The 22,203-nt window shown below is 35.3% G+C and overlaps 1 protein-coding gene across 4 annotated transcripts in view; it reads right to left on the bottom strand.

The window, feature by feature from the left end:
• Cep135 (centrosomal protein 135) overlaps window positions 1–22,203 on the bottom strand; it is a 91,128-nt gene that overhangs the window by 67,332 nt on the left and 1,593 nt on the right. For 3 of the 4 annotated variants that reach the window (XM_063240501.1, XM_003471589.5, XM_013154486.3), the window contains exons 2-13: window positions 19,278–19,435; window positions 17,366–17,556; window positions 16,696–16,863; window positions 15,868–16,009; window positions 13,953–14,037; window positions 11,449–11,577; window positions 9,984–10,199; window positions 9,159–9,224; window positions 7,300–7,438; window positions 5,444–5,667; window positions 1,266–1,418; window positions 215–367 (exon numbers count right to left, since the gene is read on the bottom strand). In XM_063240501.1, coding sequence (XP_063096571.1) covers window positions 215–367; window positions 1,266–1,418; window positions 5,444–5,667; window positions 7,300–7,438; window positions 9,159–9,224; window positions 9,984–10,199; window positions 11,449–11,577; window positions 13,953–14,037; window positions 15,868–16,009; window positions 16,696–16,863; window positions 17,366–17,556; window positions 19,278–19,390 — 1,779 coding nt within the window. In that variant the 5' untranslated portion in view covers window positions 19,391–19,435. The remainder of the gene's footprint in view (window positions 1–214; window positions 368–1,265; window positions 1,419–5,443; window positions 5,668–7,299; window positions 7,439–9,158; window positions 9,225–9,983; window positions 10,200–11,448; window positions 11,578–13,952; window positions 14,038–15,867; window positions 16,010–16,695; window positions 16,864–17,365; window positions 17,557–19,277; window positions 19,436–22,203) is intronic. The other variant, XM_063240502.1, reaches the window with a different exon arrangement.

Genomic DNA, 22,203 nt, shown 5'->3' with positions numbered 1-22,203 from the left:
CCTCTTTAAATATGCTTTTAACAGTTTAAAAATGCAAAAACCATTCTTAGATGGAGGCCAGTCATAAACAAGGTAGTCTAAACCTGGAAGGCGTGCTGTTTATGCCACTTATGATATAGCTGTACATTCTAAATAGTAATGTCATATGACACACGCATGGAGGTCTCTTTCTTAACAAACCCTGTTCCAAAAATACGTCAATTTTATTACTTACTTTTAACTTTTCTCTTAAATCTTCTTTTTCTGCCATCATTCTTCTTAAATCAGATACAGCAAGTTCCTTTTCCTTTTCCATAATATTAACAAGGCTACTAGGGACAGTGGTGTTGGTTGATTCCTGTCTTAGTGCACATAATTCTTCCTGAGCCTAAACAATTAAAAGAAGCAAATAAAAAACATGGATATGCCCTGTTTTTAAAAAAAGGCATACTGAACACATTCTATTTTTACTGTCTTCCCAAATGTCGACAAAGTGAGAGAAAAGGGATTAAAATTAAATAGTAACACCAAAAGGACATGGAGATTGAGAGGTGACAGTTACAAAATGTTGAAAACTAGATGGCAGACAGACAAGTAGGAATTAACTAAGCAGATCCAGGAAAGCTCAAATCTAAGACAACTATGGGAAGTCCAGAAGTGGAACAGCTTGCAGTTAAATCCTTAAAAAGCTGCAAAAATGACAACAGTTCTGTTATCTCAACCTCCTACTTGTGTGTCCTTTCCCCTCTGTCAAAGAAATACTAGCAATTCAAGGGAGATGGGCCTGGGAAAAAATGTAGGGGACAGACTAGGCTTTGTGCACTTACTGTGCCCTATGACAACTGAGCCTGTGTAGCGAGGCCAGGCTATACCAAATCCTGCTTCCTAAAGGTGTCTTTTTGTCACTAGAGGGTAAGCTCCTTAACAGCTACCATTCCAAACAGCAGTTGCTACCCAAGTATATCCCTGGGATTCAGGCATATTGGGACATGTCTAAATCAAGGATAAACTTGGCTCAGAGTCAGATACTTGTAGAGAAAGGTGATTAACACACCTAAAACACAGATAAGCTAGAAAAGATTGAAGAGGGGAAGAAAAAAAAAAAAAACCAAATTTCTGCCTTTGAGAATTTACATAACAACAGAAACTCCTACTACTTATAATTATGAAGAACTATTAAAAGGTTCACATGTTACAGAGATCTGCAGGATATTTATCGGTTCCATTATAGTTATATCTATCTGGTTCTAAATAATCTATTGAGTTAATTATAATAAATTTCTTACTTCATTATATAAGACACTTAGTTTATCTCTTTCTGCTGTCAATAATTTAACATTGCACTGTATATCTTCCATATATTTTTCAAATCTTTCTAGCATACACTGGAGTTCATCTCGTTCTCTTGTGACCAGATGAATTTCTGCATTGTAATCGCCCTAAAACATAATTAAGAGAGAAGTTATCATTTGTCATAATTATCTCATGGTTGTCACGAAAACTCTGATGATGAGACTGATAGAAAGATGCCAACAAACAAGAACATCCTGGGGCTGAGGATATAGCTCTGCGGCATGCTGTGCCAGCCTGGCAAGTATGAGATCATGAGTTCGATACCTGGCACAAAAAAAAAAAAAAGAAAAAAGAAGAAAAAAAGGACATACTTTAAGCAGATGAAACCCCTGACAACACTGGGGTAAACTTCCTGGATTTCAGGTTCCCAGGAAGGGACTCAGTCACTAATGATACTACTTGATCAGATTCTATTAGATGTGTTGACAGTCATACTGGCACTGTTCATATTAGTAGTAGACTGTAAGCCCTAGAACAGAAGCATGAATTTGTTATGCATAACAATTTGTATGTGGTAACTTAGAAACTCTGAGGATAAGGGCTAGTAACTGTGTTTTATCAAGCCTTACAAGTGATTCTGGTACATCACAATTTCTGAAAACCACTAGTTTAGAACCCTTTCCAGGGAAAGGACCAGGAGAGTAGAGGTGCGCGTTTACCCACTATATACAGTAGCACAGCACACTCTTGATGTTTTCCACGACTGAATATGAAGATTACACGAGGTATATTTCTGCAGTCAGATAAATATAAGTATTTATTTCTACCAGGCAGTATATATTACAGATGTCCAATGACTTAGGTATTTCTAGCATTTGTAGAACAACTACACGCCTACTATTCTAGAACAATTTAAAAGACCCACGTCTTTGGTATTGTAAAAAATAAAGATAGTACACTTATATTATTTCAATATTAAAACACTAACTGTAAAAGTCCCACATAGGGATAATGTGATAATTTGACATATTAAAAAGAGTGCCAGCCTTTATTACTGTATCTACTGTGTATGTACCATGCTAATGTAGATTTGGTGAGGTACTGCTCACTGTCCTCTTGGAAACAAGGCATTTCCATGACTAAACAAGCAAAACTCAAGGCACAATGGAAGAGATTAGTTATCTGGATCCCTTAAAGGACAAGATGTTTAACCACACAAAGCAGATTAAGATTTCAGGACTCAAAGTTTAATACTGTAAAAGAAAACCTGTAACTTGACTACATCTAAATAAAGAAATCTTACAGAAAGGAAATAGTTCATAGTCTAGAAAAGGAAAGCTCAATGAATAAAGATTTAGTAGTCTATTTTAATTACTATTTATGTGTCAGCTTAAATGTCACGTTCTGCAAAACATCTTTCCAAATTTCCCATCTAATTTAGATCTATGTTCTTTCATGGTCTTCTGAACCATTCCTGTACCTTCTTTATTAACACTTATGATAAATGACATTTAAAAGTTCATTACATGTTCAGTGCATAGTAAACCACGAGTTCCCCAAACATTTATTGGTTGTTCTACCTAAACAACCTCTTAATTCTTCTGTAAATGTATCTTGTGTATAGTATCTGTATTAGTGTTAATGGGTAACACCTCACTCCCCTTCACCACACCCATTATTCCTAACACTCAAGAATAAGCATACACATGCAGAGCACTGAAAGCCACAAGGACAGGAACTATCTTCTCTATCTTAATATTGCATGTCTCACAGCACTCAGCATTAGACCTGATTTGATTTGAGCCAGCAAATAATAAAGAAATAAATCATTTACTGGGAGCCATTTACTGGACCCATATACAAATTTTCTCATTTAATCATCACAGGAAAGTTATAGTCACATACTTCTTTTGCAAATGATGAAACAGGCTTCCACAATGTTAGGCAGTTTCTCCCAGGTTACAAAGACCATTTGTGGAAATGGAACTTGTATAAGGCCCCCAACTAGAAAGCACCACGGTGAGTACAAGGGGAAAGGAGACAGGGCCCGCTCAACACAGATGAAAATCAACAAGATTTTATTGATAAAGGACTGACATTAAAAATTGACAGTTTTTTTCTGAGTATCATCCCAAGAAGCAGTGCCTAACAATCTGCCATAAAACAGGTTGAAAACTCAAAGCTAGTACCAAATTCAGCTTGAGAGAAGTCTTTGTTGTTTATCCAAAAAGTGTTTCTGATGGGTTTAAAATGCCTAATTTTAGGTAGGAAACGTATTCCTCCAGTTTCCAGAACTCAAAATTGTATTGACACTTCACCTTTTTCACTCACACTTATCTACTATTTCCTATGATCCTTGCAATTTATTACTGGGGCTCTAAAAATACTCTGAGCTTCCTGAACTCCAGAAAATGAATTCTTATTCTGTGCCTGGTACTATAACACTTCAAGAAACTAAGACGAAGGGGAGAAAAGGTGTCTCCTAATTGCACCAGTGTCTAACCATTATCTCTCACTTGTCCTTCAATTGTGAATCCACATCAAGCAACTGTATCACATATTTAGAACAGATACTTTGAGATTTTTATCTACTCAATGCTATTGATTAAACTGACCAATAATTTTGTGGAAGATCCTTCTATATAATGAAAAAAATCAATTCAATGATGTATTTTCCCTATATCCTAAAGATATAGAAACACAAAAACAACTCAGTAACATATAAATTAACCTGCACTATAGTTTCTCACCAGTTTATTTTGCTTATAATAGGTAACAACATGCTGTTTATACTGATAACTATAAATCCAACTTTGGCCATTAATCAATGAGATTAAAAAGGAAAGTCTACCAGAAGACAATAAACTATTTGACGATGGACATAGGAAAAGATATAAAAGGTGGTATTTTGAGTTTTTATGCTTTCCTCCCAACCTCCCTAGTTTTATCTAGTGTGTCGACAATATTAGAGCCATCTAAACTTTCAGGACCTCTATAGCTCTAAAACTTAAAGAAAGAAGAGAAAAAAACTAAAGAATTCAAATGATGCTTATAAAATACTAAAAATAAGACTTAAAACATATGATTTTAACCCTTCATGAGTCACAATCAACTTTAAATAATACATACAACAGGAGACCCAAATAATACACAGGCCTACAGGTATAGCTGAGGGACAAAGTGCTTGCCTACCAAGCACAAAGCGCTGGATTTGATCCTCAGCACCATAAAACAAAACAAAACAAAACAAGAGGAGGAAGAAAACAAGGAAAAGGAGGAAGAGGAGGAAGAGAAGGAGGAGAAGAAGGTGGCAACAGCAGCAGAAGAAATAGAAAAAGTAGTGGAATTAGAAGCAGCAGCAGCAGGAGGAAGAAAAGAGAAATAATAGGAATAAAAATGATACACAAAATGAGTATCTTTATCACTTTTTTTGGAGATAGCGTCTTGCTGAGTTGCCCAGTTGGACCTTAATCTTCCTGCTGTAGCTTCTAATATAGTTGGGACTCTATACCCCTGACTCTCAAGGTGAGCATCTTTAGACTATCAACTTGCAAATACAGTTGTAATAAATAACAAATCTGCATCTCACCTGCTTCCAATTTCTACCATGTCTCACAAAACAGTTAATAGGAAAAATGCCTGGTCAGTAGAAAGTGACACAGCTTTCTGACTGGTCTAACCAATGTCAGAGTGACACGAAGACATACTGCGTATCACGTGGACAAAGCCACTCTGCCATCAGGGAAACAATGTAACTGATACACAAAGTCAATTCTAGAAAGAGAGGAAATGTCCATGGCCATAAACCTCTGGGTCTCATATTCCAGAAGCCCAGAGGCCTCTATATTTCTCCCATGAATCAACTATTTAACCTTTTCTTAATTTCCAGGAATTGGTATGCTACTTTGTTGTTGAGTAGTCCTCCTAATTAATGCAGAGTTCTCATAGCATATGTCACCGAAAAAACAGAAATCAAAATCAGAACTTTCAAAAAGCACATAGAAACAGATTAGACTGGGGGGGGGGGTAGTACTGGGAATTGAACTTAGGACCTTGTGCTTGCCAGGCAGGTGCTGTGCCACTGAGCAGTATCCCTGGCCCCCAGGTTACATTTAATACAACAGTAGAGCTTCAAAGCATTTTCTTACCAATTTTTATAAAAGGATATTACCTTTTCTGGTGTTTTAAATACTGAATTTTTTTCACGTGCACAGTAATTTATAGAGCAAGATCTTTTCTGTATGATATGTTGGAGTCTTTCTAGCTCTTTCTTATAATAATCTCGTTCTTCTTCTATACCTTTGAGAAATGTATCTAAACGAGAAGGTAACTTGTCTCGACGTTTTATTCCATGTTCTAGTCTCATCCTCTCAACTTCCAAAGTTAGTTCTCTTTCTGCAATTTAAAGTAGTTAAACCATAAAACAATATCTCATCTATGATGTTAATTAGCCAAATAAATAATGTAAGTAACTTAAAAAGTACAGAAATCATGAACTGTTTTGTGTCACTTTTAAGTACCAGATATAACAAAGATGTAAATATTGAGAGAGGAGAAACAAAAAAGCAAAGCATTACAGTTTAAAGAAAGTCCAATGAGACAAAGTCCCCCTGTTTTGTCTTATAGGATGGATACTATTTAGTATGCCAAAATGAAACAATAAATGACAGAATGAAGCAATAAATTTTCATGTTTTACTTTCTAGGCATGTGAAAGTCAATTAAAAAATAATACATGCAAACAATCAATTATAATATGAACAAATTTAACATTAAGCTTGAACTTAATATAATATACACATATATAAACAAAGAGCAAAATAACTCAGGTTTTTCTCCAAATCAGTATCATTACTAGGTTTTATCACAGAAATCATCTTTTCATAAGTCAACAGTAACTAATTACAGCACTGGCAATTTCATGGAGTTCAACCTAATTTAATGGGTGCTCACTAGAACTCTGAGGCATGGAAGGATTATTCTTGATATGTTCTGATTCACTCTTCTTGCATCCATTCTATAGGTATGTATTTAGCATTTACTATATGCCAAACAATGGCTGAGGATTCAAGCATAGAAATCATAGCTAATATTAATTATGCTAATGGAAGTAGGCTAAAAGCTAGAAATGAATGGTGTGTAATGTAAAATGGAAGATGAGCTGGGAAACTGACCCCAAAAAGGAATGACCAAAGTAGGAGAGGGAGAAGGAAAGGGCAACTGTGTTAATGATGAGAAGGCAAACAAACTAATGAATGAAAGTGTATATTACATTTAGCATAATAGACTTGAATGATGATCTCAACAACAACAGGGGTTTTTTTTGTTGTTTTTTGCTTTTCGTATTTTTTGTTTGTTTCTGGTGGTACTGGGGATTGAATCTATGGCTTCTGCCCTAAATTCTCTCTCTAGCCCTTTTTAAATTTTGAGACAGGTATGTGGTAAGTTGCTAAGTTTCCTGGCTGGACTCAAACTTGTAATCCTCCTGCTTCAGCTTCCCAGACTGCTGGGAATACAGGAGCCACCCTGCCGAGCTAACAAGAGCAGTTTTGTTGATAATGTGGGCATAGAAACTAATCTGAGTGGATTGAGGAGCTAAGTGGGTCATCAAACAGAAATAGCCAAGCATAGCGTTTAGGTAAACAGATTACATTTACTTAAAATGATTCTGTACTTTAATTTTGTATTATTTCAGAATGGTCATCGCCTTAATTTTAATTGTATTTTCTAAAGACTATTTCTATTATAAGTGGATTAATTACAAAGTATGACTCAAAGGATTAGTTCTATTACAAAATATTTAGGCAGGGTCCAATGCACCAACCAACTAGTCAAAAATAGAAAGAATTCTTAAGCTCTTTGAGGGAGAAAGATTTCTACTATAATAGTACAATATCTAATATAGTTACTGATTCATAGTAAACACTCAACGAATATTAATTGAATAAATGAAAGATCTACTAAGAAAACTAACATATCAAGAGCAAATCAAAATCATTTTTTAAGTTATTAACATTTTTCATCTTACCTGTTAATGCAAAACTTTCAATTTTTTTGGTAAGTCTTTGCTTTTCTTGTTCAAGCTGATGAACAACAGTTTCCAGATCTGATTTTAGAAGGAGTTCATCACTCAGTCTTTCTTTTTCTTTTTGGCATAAGTCTAATTCCTGAAAATTTTAATACTTTAATTAAGATTTCTAATAACTTTTAAAAATGTTAGAGAACTTCACTTTTCTTTTGAGATGGCAACAGGGATTGAACCTAGAGTCTCAAACATGTTTGCCTGGCAAGCGCTCTATCACTGAGCCACATCTCCAGGGCTTTTTATTTTTGTGACAAAGTCTCACTAAGTTGCATGGGCCAGCCTTGATCTTGTGATTCTCTCGCCTCAGCCTCTTGCCTCTTGCCTCAGAGTATATGGGACTATAGGCATGTGCCAGCAACGCTAGGCTTTAAAATAGATTATTTTTATAAGCACACTTATATAACAGTAATTCATTTATGTGTGTGTGAACTCACTTAAATTAATCAAATAGAGTATCAACTGAAGTTGATTATCAACTGTGGCCAAAAGCACCATAAAAATCCAAATTTTGTCAGTATTCCTTTGGGAATGGTAGAATTAGTAGAGCTGAGTTTCCTTTTATTTGTTTTTAGCACACTGAGCTACTTTTTTAAAAAATATGTACTTGTATAATAAAAAAATTTAAAGCTGATGTTTAAAGAGGGCAGTGGTAAGATATAACATGCCATTATATTTAGACACACAAAAATCAACAAGTATTTGAGCACCTACCACGTACCAGCATATCAATACATGATTTCCTTTTTAACTGACTATGTCACCAGAACATTGCAGCTAAACTGTATTAAAAATATATACAATGAGAACACATGAAAATCAGTATCTATGTTTTTGTTCCTACTCTTTGAAGAAACATCCAACTTAACAGGTTTTTAAAAACAGTAACACAAACACCTCAGTTTTCCAGGTGACCACCCACTTTCAATCTGTCAGCAGGATATTCTCTCTGCTGGTGCTGGACTGGATGCTGTGTTTATCTTTTTGCTGGGATTACTGTTTTTCTTATTAGAAGAATACAACAACAAGTAGTATGACTTAGGAAAATGGTTTGCATCATACCAAATAAAGTTATTGAAAGTGGACTATTTAGTGGACTAATAGCAAATATATCAAGTAATTACCAATTTCTGATTTTAACTTTAATAAATTAATAAATCTTAAAGTATCTAAACAAAGTTAAATTTCCAACAGATTTTTGGAAGCTGATTTCACTTACAAACCTATTACTATATAAAAGATTAAAGAATTATAAAAATATAAAACTTTATGTCCATACAGTAGAATATAAGCTGTAAAAAGAAATGTATGTACACATGCTAGAAGGTACACAAACCTGAAAATATGCGAAGACAAAGGAGCCACACACAAGGGGCCACACACACATGATTCTGTTTACACTGAATAGTCAGAACAGACAAATACATACAAACTAGAAGAATGGTTTTTAGGGGAGCAGAGAATGGAGAGTGGCTGATAAAGAGAATGAGGTTTCTTTTAAAGTGATGAAAATGTTTTGGGTTTAGATGGTCATGGTGGTTGTACAACCTTGTGACTATACTAAAAACACTGTATAGTGGTGAATATTATGACATGTAAATTGTATTTCAATAAAAATCATATGAAAAATAAAGCACAGAAAATTTTATTTAAAATGTCATTTTTTTTTTTTTTTGGTCCTTTTTCATTTTTATCGGTACCAGGAATCGAACTCACGACTGCCTGCTTGCAAGGCAGGCGCTTATGCCGCTGAGCTAAATCCCCAGCCCCTAAAATGTCATTATTACAATATGGTATCAACTCACCAGTTGAAGTTTTGCCATGGTTTCTTCAAGATTTTGCATTTCACAGAGGTTTCTTTTAATCTCTTTCTAGGAAAAAAAAGTTTATTAGGTAAACATCCAGAAGCCTAAGAATACTATTACTACACCACTGTGTAGTAATTCTAGTGTTTTTCTCTCACTAGTTAGAGCTGAGGCTGTAGCGCTCCTACTCAGTTTCAGTGAAGAGGATGCAAATTAAGGATTCTCTTTGATCTTTCAATATCCTGAATGCTTACAGGGACCTATCTGTAACCCCTGAAAGAAAAGGGCACTTGAGAATCTTTTTTTGCCATATTCTGGTAAGACTTTTAGGATATCTTTTATGGTGCTGAGCTTTCTAATTTTATCATGCTACTTGTTTTCTCTCCACCTGCTTTCATCAATCTGGATCACCTTTATCGCAACTGGGAGGGTAAAAATGCCAAAATGAAAACACAGCCATAGCCTAACGGAATCTTCTGTTAAGCCAATCTGTTGTGCAAGTGGGCAACAGCACAGACTTTTAAAACATCTTTAAACGGTTCTTGAGCAAAAAATTACAGAGCAAGCTTCATAGAAATTTTCAAGAAAACAGGACAGAGTTAAGAGCTCTATTCAAGAATATGTGTGTTTTTGAAAAACTCTTAACTAGAACAAATGCAATTGTTTAGAGGTTGTAAACAATCCTTAAGAAAGTTTTGAATTATCAAAAGAAATGAAAAACACATACACAAAACAAATCAAAAACCTGAATATGGAATCAAAAGGGCCCAGGCTTCACTGTGTCCTGGCAGAATTAATCCCTACTCTCACAACGAGGCAGATTACCTTTGCTTCCCCGAGTTCTTTATCAGCGGTCTCAAGCACTTCTTCTTTATGTCTTTCTAGCTGCTGTGCTAACTGGTCTATTTCAGTTAATTCCTGGCAGAGTTTTTCATTTTTGTTACTTAAATTAACTACTTCAGTTGCCACTGTTTCCTTGGTTTCCATAAGCTCTTGAATACGCTTCTCCAGGTCTTTATTAGCTTGCTGAAGGAAGTCAACCTAAATTGAATTTATAATCGTAAGATATATGAATTGGAAAATTACCTTAAATCCAGAACTATAAAAATATTTTTAAAATCTGTTTTTTAGAAGATAATGAAATTAAACTATAACTATTTTATATTTGTAAACTTAAATACTGATTTTATTTGCAAAACTGACAATATGTGCCTACACATTAATGAAAATATACACCCACTGGCTTTGCTTTTCTGTACAGAAGAATAAGAAAGAACGTCTCCTATGTGAACGTCTCCCCCAACACAATATCCAGCAACATGACACAGACATATCACAATGATGACATGAAACTGTGCTGTTTAAAATAGAGTGGCCACTTTCATCTACATGTGGCTACTGAGCACTTAGTCTGGCTAATCCAAAATCAGATGCATTCCAAATATAAAATACATACAATATTTCAAAGTCCTGGTTAAGGAAAAAATAAAAACATTACATGTTAAAATAAGATTCTGGACACAGCAAGATAAATACATTATTAAAATGAAGTACTCCCTTTTTATTTAACAGGCAGCTGAAAAGTTCAAACCATGTATTTGGTTCATATCATGTTTCTATTGGACAGCACTGCCCTAGAGCTAGTGCTGGTATTTTTTATACTTTCTGGTTACAGTTGAGGCAGTGCTGACATACCTAAATGTCTAAAGGTCACATATCACACAGTGTAGAACTCTCCTGCTCTTTCAACTCAGGTCAAATGCATGGCACGAGTGAATGCAAGTTACAGGTTTGAGAAAGATGTATAATCACATATATGTGTGTATATATATATATATATTTATGTATTACATATTCCTATATATGTCAATAATATATAACATATTTATATTACATAATTAAAACCATCTCTTTCAATATAAAAAGCTATCAAGAAGGGTATGTTATTGCACAAAGATAAACTCTGCTAGTACATTTTGCTATGTTCCTTAAAGTGTTTTCTCTAAATACATATATTCAGTTTTTAAGACACAAACTGAAGAGCATAATGTGCCCACCGTTTATTCTAAGTTTTTACCATTACGATGTGCCTTAATTCCTGACTTGTTAAATATTCTTTAAGAACAAGATTTGTGAATAGTTGCACCCTACTTCTACATACTTGGGCTCTACTAAATTTTCTTCCATTATAAATACGTCAATGTACAGCCTTGTCACTTTTACAAATCAGAGACCATTATAAACACCTAGAGTTTTATATATACAGTGAAATAATGGTAAGAGCTATTACCTGTACATTTAAATGAGCAATCACCTTTTCATTGGTTTTATTTTTAGTCTCCAGAGACAAGATATCTGGAGAGCGACTGCCATCCAAAGCAACTGACAGTCGCTCTATCTCTCGTTCTCGTAGCTCGATCTGCAGACACAAAGTCAAGCTATCACTTTAAAAATATTGGTTCTGAGCCAAATGGTTAATAACTGAACATTTACTCAGTCACGTTTTTCTTATGTTTTACGATGTATACAAGAGTTTAACATTCACATTTGTATTCATTACATAATGTATATATGCAGAGTAAAAGGAAGTAATTCAGAAAATGTCAGTATCATTCCAAAAGTATTTTCCTTTTATTTTAATTTTGGGTTTTTCTCCCCTCTTCTAAGAATAAACAATTGATTATATAAACACAAACTTGTCAGTAGATTATATACATGCTCAAGTACTGGAACTGAGTCTCAACTACTTCAGTGCCTGGTGGAATAAATACAGAATAAATGTAAAACACAAAGCAAGTTAAATTGTTGCTACTGACTCTCGATATGAAAAAAGATAGGCATGTGGGGTCTTAATTATTAACTAATTATTTACTTAATTATTAACTAAGATATTAACTTAATTCAGATAAAGAACCAAAAAGTAGTTACATAACTACAAACTGAACTGGTGATAATTCATATCCAAGAATTTGGAAAAATTCACTATCTTTCAAGCTGTGGCTTTCTTAGCGAAGAAAAGGAAGGAAGAATAAAAGCCAAAACATTCAATTCAAAAAGTAAGTCTTGAGCACAAAACTAGGCATAAAAAGATAAATGAAAACACGGTTTCTCACTTTCAGGAATAGAGGAAGGAAATACATATTTGGCATCAAAATAGCTAACAGATTTTTTTTTTTTAAGCCAGTCAAATTTAGCAGTGGGGGGGGGGGTGGTACATACCAACTTTAGTGATATTAATGTTAATAAGTTCTAATAACCCACTGCCATCGGACCACCCATAGCTAACAGATTTAGTTGGCATGGGATATGCGTGTCTGTGGAAATTATCAAAGACTTTACTAAAATATGTCTAATAGGATTATAAAGAAACCTAAGAGAAGAGAGATATTCCAGGCACTGACACAAAAGTCAAAAACAATGTGATATTTTATAGGCACTAGAATTGGCTCAGTATGACAGGACTATGAGGTACAAGGGAACTCTTGATTGGGGATGAATCTGAACAATTAGGCCTTGGACAGAAACAACAACAACCCCTTACTATTAAGAGCTGGAGTATAAATATTGCTAATTTTTTTTTTTGTACCGGGGATTGAACTCAGGATCTTGTATATGCAGGTAGGCGCAGTGCCACTGAGCTATAACCCTGGTCCAGTATTAAAGGTAAAAATAAGTGTATTTTCCAGGTGGCAGCATGAGAAGGGAAGGCATTATAAACTGTTGCTATTATGTTTGGTGCTGGAATTGAATCCAGGGCTTTAGGCAGGGTAAGCATGCAATCTATCCCTTCGCTATGCCCTAGTGTGCAAAATTCAGAATATGTGCTGAGAAATACAAAATAAACTCAAGTAAAAGACGAATAATTGTCATAACTGATAAATAGCAAAGTGGGCTCAACTAAGATTAACATCACAATAGATTGGTGGTTTCAATCAGAATGGTCAAACGATTTTCTCTAAATACTACAGTCACCTCATAGAGATGGTAAAAAGATTGGTCAGTTTATGTTCATGAAATATTTGCAACAAATGTGGTAAAAGTGTAATTATAAACTGAAAAATACCAGTAATAACTCAACTCCTGCATATCTGGTATTTTTAACATTTCTCCACAAAGTTAGATTATGGGTTGACATGATTTCCTTTTTTAAATTTCACTTTTATGCAAATAATCTTCAAAGTACTTTAAAAACTTAACAGTTTATACTAACAGGTAAGTTATCACTTATATTTGTATGTACAGATCCTTTCACTCCAAAAAATGCCACCATGTACAGAAAATGAAAAATGTTATCCAATTTAAATGTGAATAAACATGTTGAGAACAAAATCTTATGATTTAGCCAAGATGTCAACAGAAAGTGTGAAGGACAAAGCTTGGTATGACTATGATGCACAGTCAGCCCTACTTCATCAAGAAATTGCCTTACGAGTTACTTAAGCTTTCCGAGAAAACACACTAAAACTTCAACACAAAAGAATAATTTCCTAAGACATTCATGTTCAAGATAATAAAATCTACAAGAATAAGAAAATAAATACAATTATAAAACATATGTGGATAGACAAATGTTTCACCTAAACTAAAAACAAAACAAAATGAAAATGTATTCATTTCAGTGTATAATGAAGGAAAGGGACTATCTGAGTCATTCTATTGACTCAATTCACAAAATGATGGAAAAGGTGAAGGCTGTATAAAAACAGTACCAGTAATATAAAGTGTAACTCAGTTCTAGAGATGATGGGGGCATAACCATCTCAACACCAAACAGCCAGGTAACAAAAACCCTACCTGCTTGCTATAATCTCTCACACCACTTTCCATCACTGCTAACTTTTCTTGCAGCTCATGGACTTCCTGCTGAAGTTCTTGGATCCTGCAAGACATTTATAATTGATGTCAATGTATGTGTGAAGAAAAACAGCAAGAAATCAAACTAATTATTTTATAAATTTTACGCTTCTTGCTTCTCATTGAGGGATCAATGCTGTGTCAAAGGATCCCAAAGTCTCAAAATGAATATAGTATATCATCTTGGAGAATTAATTTTGTTAGATTAAAAACTGACTGGCAAATAATTTGAAACATGCATTATGCAAGAAAATACTACTGCATTTTGATCTTAGGACACCTCTTGGGGATACTGCTGCTAATCCTCAGGTTTATGAAACTGACAATCTAGTTCAAAATTCGCACATCATTAAGTGAAATAAGGGACTAAAATGTTGTTTTAGGATGTCAGTTAGACCTATATTGTCTAATACACTACTCCGCAACCTTGGAAAGAAGAAAAATATTGAGATAACTGCAATTTTCCAAGTACTTGGAAACATCTACTGTTTCTGAAATTTGTAAATTCTAAGAGAAAGAAGATTTTGTGAAAATTAGCTCAATTCTACAAGTATCCAATGCATTTATATTACTGCAGCACGACACCACATGTTTTTATACTGGAGTAATAAAGCCTGAAGCCAAGTCTACTTTTAAGAGGGCTTTTTCTATAGAATGGAGGAGTGAGGCTGAACACATTTATTCCTACTATTTCTGGAACCAAAGTTTTCTACTGGTCTGATTTAGAAATGTGTATATGCAAGTGTACTCCTAAATGCATGAGTGACTCAAACACAAACAAATGTATGTGTGCAAACTAAAAAATAACAAGACAATCAAAAGACTACTGTCACCAATTCAGCCTAAATAATTCTTTAACACTAGGACATGCCCTGACAATCTTAGGTATAACTAACAGAAGATTAAAACACAAAGTATTTCATTATTAACTACATAAATACAGCTACACAACACTGTATGAGAAGAACTGAGTGAAGAGATCCTAACCAATTCTTCAACCAATGTTTTTTTAAAGATTAGTATTTATTAACACTAATAAATCAGAATACTCCTCCATATTCTCAGCATAGTCTACCAAGTGCTTATGTGCGCTATTTCCATTAGTATATCCCAGTGTGAATGCTTTCCCAGCTATCTCCATAGTATCCCCAGTGCTGGCTCATTTGCACCTTTGAGTTCCCATAGTTTTGTAAACAGCCATCCATGCATTTCTCTGGTCTCATCTCTACCACTGGACTATGAGCTTCTCGAAAGAGGCAGCACCACCTTACTCATCTTTATACCCTTGCAACACTTGCACAGTGCACTGCTCGAGAGGCTTAATGAATTTTCATTAAATGTGACTTATATCTGATTCCTATTTAAGAAAGTATAAATACAGAGCAAGAAGGATTATGAGACAGGAATTTCAAGTCTAGTTATAAACCTATTTATGCCCAATTAGCATTTGAAATAAATCTGAAGTAGAGAAGATTCCTATAAAAAATAACTTAGAAATGAAACTGTTTAAACAACTCTGCTGCAAAAAGTTCTTGATGGCATTAAATTATTTTAAAGTATGGACAGAAACCCAAGATATACTATCTATTTGAAACTAAAGTTCCAAATTTTGCTTAAGTAAAAATATTCTGTATCATTAAGAAAGCATTGAGTGCCTGTGCAGTTCGGTGCTAGATACTGGAGATACAAGGAGATAAAAGGCTTCCTATTAGTGTTTTCCTTCCAGCTCATCAGTGATCAATTAACTTAAAGAATATTAGATTATTATTATTACTAGAGCTGGAGACTGGTCCAGAGCTTTGTGCAGCTACGCACACGCTCTACAACTGAGCTCTAACCCCAGCTCCCAGTGCACCTGTTATCAGCCACTTGCAGGAGGTCCGCAATGTAAGGGTCTTCTGGCTGTGGAACTGGATAAGAACTGACTTCAGAGGGAGGGACTGGCTCATCGATTTGCATCCGCTGGCGTCTGAAGGCAATACTTCTTTTCTTTCCACCTTAAAAACAAATCATGTCTTAAAAATTAAGAAACAAAACACTATTAAATTAAATATTCCAGTTAGTTTTTGTTAAATGAAGTGAATCTCTAAATCATATTACATCTTAATAAAAACTTTTTCCTTACATGTAAATATCCGCCCTGCTCTCTAAACAACATATTCCTGAAAAGCTCAACAAGACATGGCTATAAAACAAGTTTTCTAAACCTACTTGCTTGGCTTATGTGCTCCAATTTAATCTCTTTCTCCACTAGATGGGGATTAGGCTTTGGCAAGATTAAAAGCTGAGTTTGCTTTGTGGTGTTCACTATTAGGAGCTCAAGTATCATCTCTAGCAGAAAACTGTCAAGTAAAGAGCTTAAGGCAGTGAAAATTAAAATATGCTTATTTTAGCAGTGTCAAAAGATCAGATAACCAAAAGTTTTAAGTACTATAAAGTCATGCTATAACTTGAACTGGTAGGCAATATTTTAATTAATGTTACAAATAGTAAAAGTAACTTTTTTAATAGACACATTGATCCTGCTTTGGCCTACAACACACTGATAATTTATCTTTTAAGCACCTGGCCAAGGTTAGATTTGTACTTGAAAAAAAGTAACAGATCTTTATGAAGAAAAATTCTCAATATTGTTTTCATGAGGATTCCTAACAAATTTTGTTTTGAGAAGGAATAGACTTACCTGGAGTTTGTACGACAGCACGCAAATTCTTTTCTTGAAGTTGTTGAATTTTCTCATTTTTAGCTCTGCTCTCTTTCTCCAACAGTTTGAGTTTGTGAACGTATTGGTTATTTAGAAATTTCAGATCTGCTGTTTCACGTGCACACTTCTTCAATGTAGTTTTCAACTCTTAAAATGAAGAAGATTGAAACACTTTTTTTGGTTTTTGCCTTGTTTTTTATTTTTTTGAGACAGGGTCTTGCTACATAGTTTAGTTTGGGAGGTGACTGGATCATGGGTGTGGGGCAGTGGATCAAGTCACTGAAAAGGTCGTTTATAACTGGGTGGGCGTGTTGGGAGGTGAAGCCTGGCGGGAACAGATGCGTCGCTGTGGGCAGTCTGGCAGGGTTTAAACATCCCTCTTCCTCCCTTGAGGGCTGCTGCTTGCTGCCTGCCATGCCCCTCTCCATCAGAGCCAGCCTACTACAGACTGAAACCGCTACGAATGATAAATCTTTTCTTTTTTAAGTTATGAAAGTCAGGTATTCTGTCTGAGCAACAAGCAAAGTTGTTAAAGGACTATCATTTTTTCTAATCTTAAGTTTGAAAATTAGACTGTAATTATAGTCTTTCTACATATAAAACAAGACACGCAAAGATACTGCATTCTAGAAATTACATTTTCATTTACCTTTAATATTTTGCTCTGAGCACTCTCTCAGTTTCATTAATGCCAGATATAACTCATTATTTTCTTTATTCAATCTTGCATTTTCAAGTTTATAGGGTTCCAAAATAAAATCAAAATTGGCACTTTCCTTTTCAGCTTTCACAGAAGATAATTTTGCTTGTCGAAGGCTTTCTGTTGTATGAACCAAGTCACTAAAATTGAAGAACGAAAACTGTAAATTTATCATCTTCTAATAGATACTTCTCAAAGGTTTAAAATATACCTTAATGTTAAAAGATATCAAATTCCAAAGAAAAATGAAAACTAGGGTTCTTTCAAGGTATTATGTATGTGTGTGGAGGCTAAATAAGTTCTCAAAACAAAACTAATTATGTTTATAAAATCATATGCATTGAATTATCTTTGAATTTTCCTTCTTGCTCATTTTCCAGGTTTCCTGAACATGTGAAATTTATTTATTTGCTGAGTGAATACTTACTGTCTGCTAATATGCTAAGCACAAGAGAAACACCAAATAAGCATCAAGCCCTTACCTCTAAGGACACAGACCAGTGGAACATCATCCACTAAAAAGTTATTGAGGAGGACACACAAAAAGGTCCTCACCACTGTAAAACCTGCCTTTTATAATCTGTCAAAAAGATTTAAAACTGTGTTATAAATTCAACAAATACTTCAGTGCCCACTACATGCTCAACCAGCAGGGGTCAGACTTTGGTTTCGCAAAGTCTGCACTGAGGAAAACAAAAACAAGTGTGCAATAATGATGCATGTTAAGGAAAATGCAACAGCTGTGAAACAGCACTAGAGGACACACAAACTTAGAGGCTAAGCAGGCACAAGGGCAAGGGAAAGCAAGGAGAAAGGGACTCTGCAGGCAGATGAACAGCATGCAGAGAGACCAAGGGCAAGAGCGCACACGACTCCAGGAAGCTTCAAGTGATTCCACGCAGGGGCGGCGGTGAGGCTGCAGGGAGAACCAGGCGCTAGGCCATGAAAGGTCTGGGAGGTCATGTTAAAGATCACAAAGCAGCTTTATTCATTCTTCTCCTTTCCATCCTATTGTAAAATCCTGTAAATCCTGCTCAAGTCTCAAACTACTCCAACATAACTCTTATGGAAAAGAAAAAAATCACAAAGAACATTCCACTTAAGGTACTGTATGATCGCAATGATCCACAACATATGAAATGTGATAAAAATATATGTGAACTTGTATTAGCCAGATCTTGGAAACAACCTAAGTGCCCATCAACTGAGGAATGGATAAAAAAGTTGTGGTATTTTTATACAATGTAGTACTACTCAGCTATACAGAATGATCACATTGATGTATTTATAAATAAATGGGCGCAGCTTGAGACCATACTCTTAAGTGAAATAAATCAAACTGTGTCCTTAGAGGTAAGGGCTTGATGCTTATTCTGATGTTAGGTAAGAGCGAGTTGTCACATGGTGCCGGGTCTGGTGGATAGGTGGGTAGATACATGGTAGTGTTTTCATGAGCCTGCTTTTGCAGCTGACAGTACTTGGCAGCAACACTCACTGTCGTCTCGATCACACCTCATAGATACCAAAAAGGACTTCCACATCTGCTTCAGGAAGTGAAAAGAATGATGAGATATTTGATCTCCAACACTGCAATAAAAAGTATTCCAAACTACTTCTGCTCAGAGAAACTCTCAAAATGTTTACTCTGAGTATAGTGTGAGAGGTGACACCGGGAGTTTTGCAGTGTACACATTCTGGACTGAGGCAGATGAATTAAAATCAGAGGAAAAAAAGGTAAACTTCAGATGATTTAATGACTTTTCAACTCTGCTCATTTCTTTAATGAAACAAAACATTTAATCAGAAACTAGACAAGTGGTTTAAGGATCATATATGTTTAGAACTGTATTTTGATCTTTACCTGAACAGCTTTTCTACCAAAGGTAAACACTCGATTGTCAGAGTCTGACGGTACCCCAGCTGATCCAATCTTTTCCTAATATTAATATACTTTCTCTCTGCAGCTGTCGTCATCTTGACCTCCAAAACCAGTTTTACTCACTTCCAAAAATTAAAGTCCTAAAAGAAAAGAATGATTATACCTACTATTGTTGTTTCATAACAAAAAGAATAGATTCTTTTAATATGAAACAATTAATTTTTTGTTCCTCTTCAGGCAGTCTTTAAAAATATTTACAATGATTTAAATCCTTTGCTATGTTCTCCATGTTGTTGCATTGAAATACTGTCTCTTCACAAACCTAAACATAAAAGTTAAAATAATAAAGAGCCTAGAAAAAAAAAAAAGATTTTCAGAGCCTAAGGTAGGGAGAGAATTCTTAAAGGGGAGTCTTTTAAAAGCACACAACATAAAAGGAAAACTGAGCAAATATTTACTATTTGCTATAAGCTAAACTATTAATAAACAGGCTACATCAAAACTAAAAACATTGGTCATCAAAGAAAAATGCAAACCAAAGAGTGCCTGAAAACATAATAGCCTAGAACGAATTTTTATATGGAATAACTCATATAAGTTATTTTATAACTCAATAAAACAAACAACTAATGAGAAAATTTACGCTAAAAATAAAATTTACTTGTCCTGAAGATACGAATAGGTGCCTTACCCCCCCCCAAAATCTGAAGAGGAAGAGTATATGGAAAAGGTGTTCAAGACCAAGGAAATTTAAATTAAAATCACTTAAAAGCATAAATTTTGTCCATACTAGAATGGCTAACATGAAAAGAAATGGCAATACCCGAAGTTGGCAAAGATTTGGAACAGTATTTATATGAAACAAACACCCACTAAAGACAAAAATGTTCACAGTAGCCTTATTTATAATAGTTTCAAGCTGGGAACAACCCAAATGCCAAACATCAACCTTAGAAAGGATAGACCACAATGTATGTGTAATACTACCCAGGAAAGAAGAGTGTGAAATTACTGATAATTACCAACAACATGGATGAATATCAGAAATACTACTGAGCAACAGAAGCCATACACATATACTGTATAATTCCATGAAGTTCAAAACCTAGTAAAATTACTATGGGCAGAGAAATTAGCTCAACAGTCACCCACTGAGGTAGAGATTGCCTACCAGGGTTAAGAACTTTCTAGGGTGATAAAAATACAATTGACGGAGGGAATGGTGCAAACATTTATGGAAGCTTTTCAAATACATACTTCATCATGTAAATTTCACTTCAGCTTTTTAAAAAAGGAACTTAAATACTTGTGTACACTTTTTAAACTTGTGTAAGTATTTATAACTATATTCTCTATTAATCTGTCCTAAAATGGAGTTATCCAAAGATAATTCTTTAGAAATTTTGTTCTTTTCTAACCTTTAATTAAACATACTTAGTGGTATTCATGGTTTCAAACCAAATAAAAGCTTTTGTTTTTAAGACAAGACCTCACTATGTAGTTCAGGCTGGCCTTGAACTCATATGTAGCCCAGGTTGGCCTCCAATACAATCTTCTTACCTCAGCCTTTCTGGTGCTGGGATTACAGGTGTGTCACCACATCTGGATAAAAGCTTTTTTTAAAACAAGGTGTGGGTGTGTAGATTTGTAATCTAAGCTGGTCCTGAACTCACTATGTGACCCAGGGTGGCTTCCCACTCACGATCCTCCTGCCTCAACCTCCCAAGTGCTGGGATTGTAGATGTATACTACCATACCCATTCCCAAATAACTTTGAGATCTGTTATTTTTTCACAATTGATAAAGTACAAATGCATGTGAATACGTGCAATGTTGAACCATCCTGCAAGCAGAAGCCTGCACTATCCCTGCCTTGTTCTAAAACACAGCTGACTTTTGAGATGCTTGAAGTTTCTGCCCTTCTCCCTGCCTCCTGGTTGTGTTTTTTGTCTGGTCCTTAGCCTTATCAGAGTACAATGTCTAGAGACAGGCAGCTCTCCAGAAGCCTGTGCCATGATGCTAGTGACACATGGACTGTGCCCTGATTCCCTGCACTTCATTAATTGAGTTAGGAGATGGCGTTATTTCTCCCTGCACTCGGTCAGAATGGTGAGCTCATTATGTCCAGTTTTCAGTTTGCCAACGATCTATAACACTTTAGATGTGAAGCTGGCTTTTCTTCTGTCCCTTCGTCTTCGGAATGGCTGAAAGAATTTATTGAAATGAGGCTACTGAGAAAAACCACTCATCACACTACTTTTGAATTCTTGACAAGTCTGCCCCTAAGATGCTTCCTCATCCCTTTCCTGTGACAAACAGGGCTGTCCTTTCCAATGAGCCCAAGGTAGCCACACAATAACTCTCATGCAGCTCTATTTAACACAGTCCATGGAGCCAGATGGTGTTTGCACTGCCTCAACCACAGAAAGCTTCTGCCCTCTCATGTGTCACAAGAGTTCTCTCAGGTAAGTCTGCAATGGAGAGAAGGCAACACATCTTCACCTCCACCTGCTGTACCTGGTGGAAGGGGAGGGAGTGTCAGCCTGCAAGTGCTACCTTCATGTCCCTCAGCAGCTCCTTAAGATTAAAGGCTTAATCCCATGACAAGGGGACTAAAAAGCCACACAATGATTGAAGTTCACTTTAGGAAAAAATAACCTGCACTTTACAATGGAGTTAAGAGAATCAAAAATTCAACAAGACAAAACAAACAAAATGGACTGGAGTGTAGCTCCATAGTACAGCGCTGGCCTGGTCTGCACCAGACCTTGGGTTCAACACCCAGTACCATCAAGGAAGGGGGTATATACAATTCAATCTTGATTCTATAAGACATTGCTTTCAGAAATCCCCAAACCAATTTGTCCTGCCTTTATTAAAAAGAAGAGATTTCAGAAACTTGCAATGA

Source organism: Cavia porcellus, unplaced genomic scaffold (genome assembly GCF_034190915.1).
Source record: "Cavia porcellus strain 051 isolate PalLab524CR breed Dunkin Hartley unplaced genomic scaffold, mCavPor4.1 scaffold_30, whole genome shotgun sequence".
Taxonomy (NCBI): domain Eukaryota; kingdom Metazoa; phylum Chordata; class Mammalia; order Rodentia; family Caviidae; genus Cavia; species Cavia porcellus.
This window is presented reverse-complemented; position numbering and strand designations above follow the sequence as displayed.